General features: G+C 38.8%; 1 protein-coding gene across 1 annotated transcript in view; it reads left to right on the plus strand.

Moving 5' to 3' along the window:
* The window catches only part of LOC131223693 (uncharacterized), a 28,051-nt gene extending 18,520 nt beyond the window's left edge, over positions 1–9,531 (plus strand). Inside the window, exon 2 of the mRNA XM_058219161.1 lies at positions 8,595–9,531. Within this exon, the coding sequence (XP_058075144.1) occupies positions 8,595–8,804 (210 nt within the window). The 3' untranslated portion in view covers positions 8,805–9,531. The remainder of the gene's footprint in view (positions 1–8,594) is intronic.
* Positions 9,532–12,700: the final 3,169 nt, after the last annotated feature.

A 12,700-nucleotide genomic window follows, 5' to 3' on the forward strand; every position in this document is an offset into this window, starting at 1 on the left:
AAAACAAGTGCACATAATAGGTTTTCTTTTTATGGGTTCCTAATCTGTGCATTGTCTAACTGAATTAATGCAAGTATATTCAAATTCTATTCTTATAATTTATAAATGTAAGAAGACGTGTCGAAGCACAAGTAATACATTCAAAATCAAAAGAAGAATCACTAGATTAGGTTACATACATGTTTGATTTTGATTTTGATTTTTTTTTCAATTTTCCACAACTTGTTCTTTCTCCTCCAAATCTCGAAATCGAAGTTCCCAATCCATGATTTTTCATGTCATTCAAAACATGAAAAATCATGGATTTGTAACAATTTGACAATGATTTAATATGATTTATAGAAAAAAGGATCGAAAAAAAAAAAGGCTCACCGGATCAAACATGTGGGATATATCCCACTACTTATGTTTCGTATCGCACAGGTGGGATACAAGATATATTGGCCGATATCGTCGATATTTAAAACAATGGATATAATATCGTTATCGCCAATAACTGAAAATGCGGGAAAATGGTGGAATTTTTCAGTGAAACTTTAGGACATGCCCAAATACACAGTTGCATATTTAGGAATTTAAAAAATTACAAAAAAATACATGAGAGATGAGGGCATGCCTAAATACACATATTTCCCTCTCGTATGGCCCACTTGAGTTTTGGATCCACCTCATTTTTTGTAGCACATCCTAATATGAGGTCACAAAACTGATGGACGGGGTGGATTTCTCACAAACATCAGGGTGGGACCCACCCATTATCCCAACGCATGAACTTCCTGCCAAAGGCTTTGTTGGAAATCAATGTCTATGTTTTATCTAGGTTGCTAGTAATGAGGTGGCTACTGGACAAGTGTTATGCGTGCCCACCATGATATATGTGTTTTATCTACGTCGTCCATCTATTTTAAAAGATTAATTTATGGCTTGGGCCAAAAAATAAGACAGATCCACATGTCAAGTGGACCACACCACAAGAAACAATGGTGATTGAACACCCACCATTAAAAACTTCCTAGGGCCCATTATTATCTTGTTGATTAGGTCATAAAGTCCTGGATGAAAGGAAAAAAAATATCAGCTTGATCCCAAACTTTTGTGACCCTAAAGAGGTTTTAATGGTGGCATTTAATCACCGCTAATTCATGTGGTACGCTCCAGATGAGATCTGGATCTGCCTAATTTTTTGGATCATGCTCTTAAATGATCTTAAAAAAATGAATGAACGACATGGATAAACATAGACATCATGGTGGCAGGTCCCACAACACTGTCCAACACCCTAAGTAGGCAATCGATGGCCTTCATGGGAGCGGATCAGGTAACACCACACCCTTACTATGTGGGGCCTACTATCATCGTTGTGATAAATCCACCCCATTCATTTGTTTCAGAATATAATTTTAGTACACGGTCTAAAAAAATGAAATAGATCCAAGTCTCAAGTGGACCACACCAAAGGAAACAATAGTGATTGAATCCCACCATTAAAAACTTCTTAGGGGCCACGAAAGTTTTCGATCAAATTGATAATTGTGTTTTCGCTTCATTGGGTCTGTGTGACCTAATCAAGAGGTTGGATGGCAAAAACAAAACATTACAGTGGGCCCCACAAAGCACCAAGCCATCTAAACATGTCGCGCACCCAACTTCATCTAGAAGATGGATTGTGTACTAAGTAAATCAATAAGTTGAGCACATTGAGTAAACTTTGTGGGCCCACCATGATTTATGTATTTTCCACTCTGTTCATCCATTTTACCAAATAATTTCAGTGCTTCATATAAAAAATGAAGCATATCCAAACCTCAAGTGGACTACACCACGGGAAACAGTGTAGATTGAATGTATACTCTTGAAAAATTGTTAAGGGCCACAAGTTTTGGATCAAGCTGATTTTTTGTGTTTTACCTCCATCCATGTCTGTATGATCTTATGAACAGGTTTAATGACAAATAAACATCACTGTGGGCCCTAGGAAGGTTTCAATGGTACAAATCATTATTCTCACTGTTTCCTATGGTGTGGTCCAATTGAGCTTTGGATGTGCTTCAATTTTGAGCTTAACCCCTAAAATGAGCTGGAAAAACTGATGGACGGCATGGATAAACCACATACATTCACGGTGGGTCCAAGAGAGTTTACTCGGTACAAGAAAGCATAGGAGTTACTTGGTACGCAAGCTTTGTCGAAGGCTCGAAGCTTAAAAAAACCCTTAAATTTCGTTCGCGAGAGGGATTCTTGCCGAAGTAAAAGGGGTTTTTGATTGAGGGTTTCAAAACCCTAAATCATTCCCCCAAATCGAGAGGAAATCACCAAAATCATTGATTTTTTGCCGGAATTGTGACATCGAGCTTCCAATTGAAAAAGAAAGAGGAAAATTTTGAGGTTTTTCTTACCTCTATGCAATGTTCAAAGATTGGCGCTGTCGATCAAGGCATTCTTCCGAGTTCCGTATTCCGATCAACCAAGTATGAAAATCTCTCATGCATTTACAATAATAGCGAAATCAAAGATTTTTTATTTTTATTTTTACGTATTTACGCAATTTCAGCCACCCCATCTGATTTTATTTTTATTTTTCTTCCGAGGTTTACCTTTTTTTTTATATTATTATTTTATTATTTTATTAAGAGGTAGTTGGCTGCAGTTTTCCCTTGGTAGGTTGCGTAGTTGGTGGCTACAGTCGATATTCTTGGTGAGGATCCAAATTATCGACAATAATGAAAATTTTGCCAATATTTCGGCAATTTTCTGTAGAGAAACGAAAAATTGGGGTTTCGTTGTTGCCAGTGCAGCGACACTGATATTATCGGTGATAATTCAATAATATTGCTGATAATTGAAACACTGGCCGCATCCACATTAGGGAACCAAATCAACAAAAGATTGATGATTTTCCAAATCAGAATGTTGACGGAGGTGCATGTATCTCGATAGTATCTATCATTCCGTTCCTTCCAAATGGACCAAAAAATAGCCATAATGAGCAACCGCCATGTTGTTCTCTCATCTTTTTTAACACTACTGTCGTGCCAAGCCTAAAGGAGAACATCCACAGACTTTAGCATTACCCAAGCTAAATGCATTGCGGAAAAGAAGTCCCACACTGTCCAAGCGAAGGGGCAATAAATGAACAAATAATCAATAGACTCCACATCCTTCTAGCACATCATACATATATTGGGAAGAATTAGGCATCTCTGCTGCATCATGGAAGAATCAGGTCTTATTGGTTGATTTATGGCTAAAAAAAGAGTTAACAGAACCATGTGTATAATATATGTTTGGAAAGCCATCAATGAGCTACATCCCAGCCAATGCCAAACCTCAAACAGTTTCAAAATTTAATCGGTTTAATGGTCAAATTTGAGTTTGAAGTCAAAATTTACAATTTTTCGTTAAGTTACAATTTACTATTGTTAGGGTGTTTTAGGTTTTGGGGGGTTTTATGATAGCTTAAAGTTCTTTTTGACTCATTTTGGAGACTTTGAGTCAGTTAAGACATCCTTTACTATTTTTTTTAGAAGTTTACTATTTGAGAAAGTTATGAACCAAGGCTTATATAAGCCATATGAAGTACATCGCGAACAATTCATTCAATTATTATCAATTTTATTCTTGTTTTTAGGGATTTTTACCTTGTGGAATCAAGGATTTATCATAGAGGAGGAAGACGGTGATCCCTTGCTCCTCTAGCATGCACTCGCCGTGTTAGGATGTCTTTTGTGGATGAGATGTTGGGTCATAAGTTGGGCATTAGGAAAGGGTAATTGGAATGGGATTACTTTTGATGTGTAGAGGGGATTGAGGTTTGATTTCTAGATGATCCCTCATTCTGGAGTTGTATATATCTTTTCGTGCAGTTTTTAATAAATTTTGGTTGCATTTAAAATAAAAAAAATAAAAAAATAAAAAAATAAAAAACTCAAGTTCAATGATAGTAGGAAAGATAGTTGAGGCAAATATGGAAATTGTGTTTTCATGTTTATCAATTTGTCCTAGGGCCACACACGTGAGAGTTATGATGAATGTTTTGAATAAAAGACTTGAGTTTTTTCATCGTTTCTTGCTGTTGGGATTCTCTTTCTACTGGTGCAATGCCGTAGGAATTCTAGTTGTGATGTTGTAGGCTTGGATGGAGTGACATCACTTATTCTTCCATGAGTCATATTGGAGCTTTAAAATCCTGTACCTTAATCCTCAAAACTGTAATTAGTTCTTTTCTTTCTTTTCTAGTTGCATCCCTTTGACTAAGAGGTTGGTCTTGTTGGGGCCACTTGCCATGAAGTGGATTTGGAGAATTAAAAGAATGATATGAGGACTGCATGTTCAGCAAGGTGCTCGATAGATGTGTGGATGGCCGAGATCCAAAGTGTGAATTCATCTCAGACAGCAGATATTTATTCAAGGAATCTTGCTTGTGCATTCTTGAAGGATTGACATTGGAAAAGATCTTATCCAAGTTCTAAGGAGGATTGGGTGTGCATTTCAAAAGAGAAGCATTGGCCATTATGGAGGAGGCCCTACATGCATCATGACATTGGGCTATTGCATGGTGTCACAAATGCCAAGTTTGTGAAGGGCATGTGCAAAACACTGACCTTTATATGCCTCTGCCATCCTAATTGTGTTATATGTAGATATTAGCATGCAGTTCATTTTGGGAATTCATAGAACTTTGAAGGGAACAAATGATTTTTCGTCATAGTGGACCACTTTTGGAAAATGACTAATTTCTTACTGTGCAAGACGACAATATACTTTATCCATATCACAAACATCCTCTTCTTCTTCAAGGAAATTGTGAGATTCCATGGGATATTGAAGACTAAACTTTGGACTACAATTCGAAGTTTGTGGGAGGCTGGGGGCACTTCTGGCATTTTATTGAAGCTTTTGAGGACTAAGATTTAGATCTCCAGTGTATATCACCCTCAAAGACAGATAGGCAAATTGAGGTAGTTAATAGCATACTCAGTTATCTTTCAACGAGCATTATAGATGACAATGTATCTAAGTAGGACATGGCTTGACTCCAAGTGAGTCTGTCTACAACGGGTTAGTAACTCGTACCATGGGGAAACCCCATTTGAGATTGTAAATGGGAGCAGTCCACTTGATGTACTTAACCAATACTGTTACATGATTGGCTTGTCAATGATGGTGATGCATTCACTGAACACATCCGGGTCTTGTAAGCTCGGACGGAGAGGGTTGAAGAGAGCCATGCACGGGGTGTGTGCGTGTGCATGAAGAAGAGGGTTGAAGCTGTGAATGAACATTGCTGAGAGAATATTTTATGTGTGGGTGTGTGATGAATGTGACTTTGTAGGGTTTATTTACATAAAGAAAGGTTTCCAAGGGGAGCTTATGAGACTGGGCCATGCTAAGTTAAGAGGTTGTTGGGTAACAAAGCTTATGACATCAAGTTAACATATAACTTAGAAATCTCTCTGACTTTCGACTTGGATGATTTGTTCAAGTACCTTTACGAGGTCTAACATGTTAGATAAAGTTATTGCTGATATGGGCAAATTGCCTGAGGAAACAGGAAAACTCCAATGCTAGAAGAGGTTGATACATGCGGTGTTGGTGAAAATAAAAAGCAAGTCCCATTATGAATGCAGGTGAATAAAAAGTTGGTTGCTGACCTCTACTATATCAAACTCACTATAGTCGAATTATCTCCAACCTTTGGGGAATAATGCAAGTCCACATATGCTATTTTTAGCTCATTATGATTTGGCTTAATCCTTGTAGATATAGAGTATCCTGTTTCGGATGATTATATTATTATGAAAGTCGTCTAAGAGTTGGCAAATCGTGGTTAAAGATTTCGTAGGGATTCTAGGAGGTAGAGGAGGAAAGTTTTCCTGAGTTTTCCTAAGTTTCTTATCTAAGTATTTGTTACTAATACAGAGATTTTGATTCAGCAAGCTGTTTAGCCATTTCAATTTGAATATTCAGGTTGAGATAGTATGAACTTCTACGAAGAGACTTGATGACTCATGGTCTAACTGAAGTTATGGCCTTTGATAGAGTGGAATGGGTGAATAGGATTCATGTAGATATAGCGCAGCTGGCTGAAAATATTTTAAAATTTTAATAACTCTTATAAGTCTTAATCATTATGTGAGTAGGTTGTGGTAGGGTTGAGCCTGATCATCGTATGCCTGAATCATGCCATATATGACACTGCTGCTCTGAGGGATTTGAAGGATCTGGGATTCTAGTATCATAGCTCACTAGTGAGGGATTTGCTGATGTTGTTGGGAAGATTTGTCTTCTCTATAGATTGAAATAGAATCTCAATCAAATTAAGTTGGATTTTCATTTAGAGATTTCATCTAGGTCACTATTGGAAAGCATCTCGCCTTATGTTCCCGTGTTCTCTATCGGAAAACTTTATTTACAAGTCTTCATAGGAGCTGTTATATCTTACCACTCTAGGGTCTCTTTCACTGATTACAATCTTTCATATACTCTTGTTTCCAAACATTATCTTTCATATGTTGGGTGTCACAACTCTACAAAGATTAGAACAATCTACTTGATCAAGGTAGGAACAGTGTGTGGAATAACTTCGTTGCCTCCCTCATAGGAACCAAACATCTGATAAAGGAACAAAACTTTCAGTACGAAATTTTAAATGTGCACGTAAAGTTGCCTCCGTCGTAGGAACCAAGAGGGATGCATGTTTATCTAGAGGTAAAAAGGGCTCTTGTGTTTATTAACATCATTATATATATAAAAAATGGTATGGACACTTGCTCTTAGCTTCCAGTTTTGATACAAGTTAGGGGTGGAAGGGATTGTGGCAACTCTTAAGTTGGTTGCTGCCTTATCTCTCTCCACATTTCTCCCATGTTAGACTCTAAGGTCTTCACTCAGCCTGAGGATGACACCTATTCGTTGTGGGACTTACCATGGGCCTATACTCTTCAAACCATCCGAAACTATTCGAGGGATCTCTTAGATGGGCCTGCCTTTAGAGCACCCATTGAAAGGACTTTTAAACTCTTGAATTTAGTTCGGTGCTGTCGTGTTACTTGGGCCCCTAAATGGCATGCCATTGTGGAGTTTCCTCATCTTATTTTGGTACTTTGATGGGTAAGCTCCGTGTTTCCAACTGGAGAACCCCTTTCCACTTGTTCTTAGAAAAAGCTCGGGCACCGAAGTTGTTGGATAGTATGTGAAACACAATGCGAAGTGAGTGGTATAACTGTTTGCCTTTGTTATGATCAACAACAATTAGGTGGGTACTTATGTCAAGTTGTGGTTTGAGGTAGCGGAACCCTCTTTCCCGTTTTATCACTGCATCTGCGTCCATTTGTATTTCTCATTGCTTAAAGAGCTTGTGAAGCTTATATCACTTGAGGCTAGCCTCAAAGTTTGTATGAAGCTACCCCAAGCTTCATGTGGACGGAAGCTTGATTTTGTTGATAGGTTGGACCAAAGAGACCTTTTTTCTGCAATATGAAATAGACCAAGTCCATTTTTGAAATATTTTTGCCTTTTTCTAAATGAAGTCACCATCTTAAAGGTACATGTTCCTTGAAAGAAACAGTTTCTTCACAAATTTATTGTAATGTAACTGATTTTATGTATCTGCTTTTTCTTTATGGCTAATGAGAATATCACTCGTTCGATTGAATGTCTACTCTTTGAAGCTTCATTTGCCACCCGCCAGCCCTTGGAAATGAATATGCTGAGGCTGCTTACAAAAGTAGGTTCTCCATTTGTCTCCTGAAATGGTGCCAATAGGGCATGCACATGCCGTGGTCTCAAAATCAGGCATCAGTCCATCAGCCACAGGTGGACCACATGTTTACATTGGATGTGGACTGCTGGTCAATTATTCGTAACCTTTGATTTTTTATTATTTTTTTCTATATATGCCCGATGACCAGACTGCCTGATTCTCTGGCCGTGGCACATAGATAGTGGGACCCACTGATAGGATGATTCACACTCTTAAGTGCTGCATTTGCATGTGTAGTGAGAATTGGTTCTGAAATCCTCATCTCATGTAACTTCTGAATCTCTCACTCCCAACTTATGCAACTATTTCACTGTTTGTGTGAATGCTTGCAACTGTTCTCTTGTTAGTTGTTTCCACATATCCTTCATCGCCAAGTGTTGTTGGGGGCTGTTTGGGTGAGCGTTTTGGGGCAGGGATTTTTGAAAGTCACGGATTTACAATCCCCCATGTTTGTTTTTGTTGAGGATTTGGTAAATTCATGGATTTACCAAATCCATAACCCTATAGATCCATGGATTTGGGTCAAATAAAATAAAATAAAATAAAGAAAGAAAACACCAAAGACTTGACAAATCCACAAAACAAGACTCTCAAAAGTGATAAAATTTATGCCCTTGCAATAAATGCTCTGTTATTGCAATAAATACTGCTAAAATCCTTGGACTTGTAGGTTGATTACCAAACAATGGACTTTGGGATTTGCCAATTCCAAATCCATGAATTCAACAAGTTTCTGGATTTAACTGTTCCTCTTCTCTCACTTACCATTTCTAAGTATAGTAATTATTATCAGACTATAGAATAATCTTCATTTTTCCAATGGCCTGTGCAGGGCGTCTGCGGATGTGACAGATTCGCAAGTGGCTCAATTGGGGATGTCATTCGAACCATAGTGAGGGAGGATGGATACAGTGGACTCCTTAGGGGATGGAAACCCAGAATGCTCTTCCACGCTCCTGCTGCTGCTATCTGCTGGTCTACCTATGAAGCAGCGAAATCCTTCTTCCAAGAACTCAACGAACGCGGCAAGACGCAGTCCTGAAACCACGAAAGAACATTTTCTAGAACCTGCTCTCTTTACGGAATCAGTCATCTGATCTTCCATGTCAAATTACATGGCCAAACTAAAAGCACGGGAATTTCGGGGGGCTGTTGTCATCGACAGGTGCAGTGGTAGGTAGTCGGTGACCATCTGAAGATTTATTTGTATTATATAGAGAAATGCTTCAATGCTCTCAGACTGTATGTTATAGTGCTCCTATTTGCATTGAGACACTTAGTCCAATCCATTGATCTAGACTGTTCATTAGGTCCAGTGCACATTTCATGGGTTACCACACAAACATCACACTGATTTGACAAATATTTAACCATTTGATCAATGGCCTTTAATGTGGACGGTCAAGATCATCTGCATAAAAAATAGGTCCAATCAATAGGTTGCTTATGATTCTTAAGACGACTTTAGAAAATAAGGCGAAACCAAGGATAGATTGGATTGATCAGTGCAGTTTTTCCATTATGGCCCGTGAAATATGTTCTGGACTTGATGAACAGTTCAGATCGATTGATTGGACTGTCCAGGTGAACCAATGCCAAGTGGGAGCACTGTAACATACAGTGCTCTGCTCTGAGAGCACTGGAGCATGTCTTTTATATATGTATGTTGCTGTTCAGATAATAATAATGTTAATGAGAATTCAAAGGCTGTTTGAATTTTGTTCACCCAGTGTTGTGTTAGGTTATCAATGGTGAAATTATCATGCACTAATCTTTGTAGTTGTGGCGATTGACAGTTTTGATCGCAGCAGAAGATTTTGATACTTATGATTAAGAGTCCTGTCAATGGTGAAACTATCTTGCATTATGGTCAGCTAATGGTCATGAAATCTTTGTAGTTGTGGTGACGGACGGTCATGATTGCTGCAAATTATTTTGATACTTCTGTTTAAGATTGTTATCAATGGTAAAACTATCTAGCATTGAGGCCAGCAAATAGCCAAAAAATGTATATAGTTGTGTGATGGATGGTCGTCATTGCAGCAAGCGTTTTCTAGTATAGGTTCTTTTATTGCTGTGATGTAGAGCTGTACACGAGTCGAGTTAGCTTGGTCAGCTTGCTCGACTCAGCTTGAAATTGGATTCGAACAGAGTCAAGCTGGTTTTTGGAGCTCGAAAAAATATCGAGTTGAGTTAGAGCATGTTTGAGCTCGACTTGACTTGGCTTGAACCTCAACTCGAATCGAATACGATCGAATCGGCTCGGTGACTCAGTTATTTTTATCTTAATGCTGCTCGCCAAGTGTTTGATGAAATGACTCAATGGAGTGTTGTTTAGGGTGTATACATTCTCTGCAGAATCAGCTGGGTGCAATGAAGGAATGGATACCAAACAAATTACTATTTTATGCTGCTCGTTGAGTATTTGATTAAATATCTGTAAAGTATTATTACTGATTTGCATTATGTGAGAGATTAAAGATGCATTCTATGTGTTTGAGAAAATGTTGTACAGGCTCGAACTTGGCTCAAACTGGCTCGAGCTGCTGATTGAACTGAGCCGAGCTTGCCAGTCAGGCTTGGGCTCGGTCCGAGTTCGAGGAGCTGATCTCAACTCGGTTCAACTCGTGTACAGCTAGTCTAATGAGAGATAGGTCAATGGAGAATGGAATGACATGAAAGCGCCTATTGCTACCAGTATTATATATTGTTGTTGCCATATGGAAACATTTTCAAGGTGAGTGGTCTATTGCAGGTTTGGTGGGACAGTCTACATTCTGGACCCTGCACGGGATTGCCCTTGGCCTGGGGTATGCTCTACTCCGTTGGTTTTATTGCTGTTACACGTTGGCGGTAATGATGTTCTGATCTTCCGGAGTTTGTGGAAATGCAACCCAAGGTGGGCCAGCAACTGATGGGTTTTGATTGGTTGATATGGGCCTTCAAACCACCTTTGAAGGCTGTTAGTGAGATGGTCAGGATCATCAGATGCATATGGTTTGTTTTGGGTTTTTTTTTTTTTTTGTAGCGTTACATCCGTTGTGGTCTTAATACGTGGGGGTGCATTATGGACGGCCTTATTGTTCCCTCAAGGAAACTCAAGAATTGTATTAATTAAAACATAAAAATAAATAGAAAAGCTTCAGTGCTCTCTTAGTCCATTCGATCGATCTGAACTGTCAATTAAATCCAAAAATACGTTTCACGGGCCATCGGCTGATCCGATCCATCTTTCATTTGGCCTTATTTTCTACAGAAATCTATTTTCAAAGCCATAGATAGAGCATGATAGGATGAGTAAAACACGTGCATCATGGTGGGGCCCATAGGCACTGTACAGTAGCGACGTTGCTACAAACAGATGGATAGAACTGTTGATTGGACCTATTTTTGTGCAAACAATGGCCCATATTAAAGACCATTAATTTAATGGTTCATATTTGTCTATTCTGTGTGATCCTTGCATGGTAGCCCATGAAACGCAGACCCAAACTAAAGAACGGTATAGATCAATGGTTTGGACTGCCTAAGTACCCCAATGCAATTGGGAGCACTATAACTTAGTGCTATGAGATCAAAATAGAATACCATAGACTTTATTTCCCAGGAAAATTTAGCACATGTTCAGAAACCAGGGGCCTGTTTAGATAGCCCACATCAAAGGTGGGCCTCACATGGTGGATGGTCAACATTGAAGGTAGGCCCCTCACGTTGGACAGTTCACGTTGAAGACAGGGCCAGGTGGGTCCAAAATAAGGAATGGTCCACATCAAAGGTCAGGCTCACATGATGCACAGTGGATATTAAGGGTAGACCGAACAGACTCAAGGGGTAAGTACTCGTGTGATGTTGGAACACACACACACATACTTTTTAGCATATAAGCGTGTTGTTTATCAAACATATCTACTAAATAAGTTACTTGAGGCATAAATAACTTATCTAATGTAACTTATTATCAGAATTCACCATAAGAAACTAATTCAATTTCATCTCATATTGTTATCCATATATGGCTATTCTTATTCTTTCATCATTGAGAGAATATTTGATGTGATTCTATTTATGAAAAAAATAAAATCAACATGAATATAGCATTGCTCAAGAGAAAGATGGGAGGCCATGGACCACTTCAATTAGAGTGATTTAGGCCGTGTATTTTGAAGGCTGCATTATGGATAGATTAAGGTCCTTATAACACGGATGTTGCACTTAACTAAACAAGACAAAATAACCATGGTAATCCTTTGTTCTTCTCAAGTTGAAGCATGGATGTTAATCAAACTCAGAATGAAGAGTTTTTCATGTGATTGATTTATTTTTATTACCTTCGTAAGAAAATTAACCAAGTAATAGTCTCTTTATTTGTGGCACACATCTCTTTAGATGCCTTCTTATATAATGGAAATATGCTTTTGTATTTTCATGATATGGAATTAGAGAAAATGTGGACAACAACTTTGTGATCATGGTAAAGATTAGAGCTGGGCATGGGAATCCTCGACTCGGCAAACTCGACTCGTCCGACTCGTTTATACTTGACTCGACCTGAACTGATCGGTTGAGTTGATTGGAACAGAGTAGGCTTCATCCAATCCGAACTCAAACCAAGTCGAGTTCAGGTCACCCAGTAACTTGACTTGACTCGACTAGAAATCCAACTCGGTACTGCCTCGACATGATCCGAAACCTAACTTGTACATTTAAAGAAAAAACACAGATTTGACATTTCATATCTGAGATGCCGTGTAGCTGATAGAGAGGCTGCAATTCCGGCAGGTGCACTTAGGTTCTGAGCTGTGATTTTAGCCCGCGAATACCCATTGCTCTCGACCTGACTCGATGTTGACTCAACCCAACTTCATACCTGTGGCCGGGTCGGACTCGGATTGGGTAAAGTATGCTGGACTCGACACTGAGTCGGTTCAAGTTCAGATT

Source organism: Magnolia sinica, chromosome 13 (genome assembly GCF_029962835.1).
Source record: "Magnolia sinica isolate HGM2019 chromosome 13, MsV1, whole genome shotgun sequence".
Classification (NCBI taxonomy): Eukaryota; Viridiplantae; Streptophyta; class Magnoliopsida; order Magnoliales; family Magnoliaceae; genus Magnolia; species Magnolia sinica.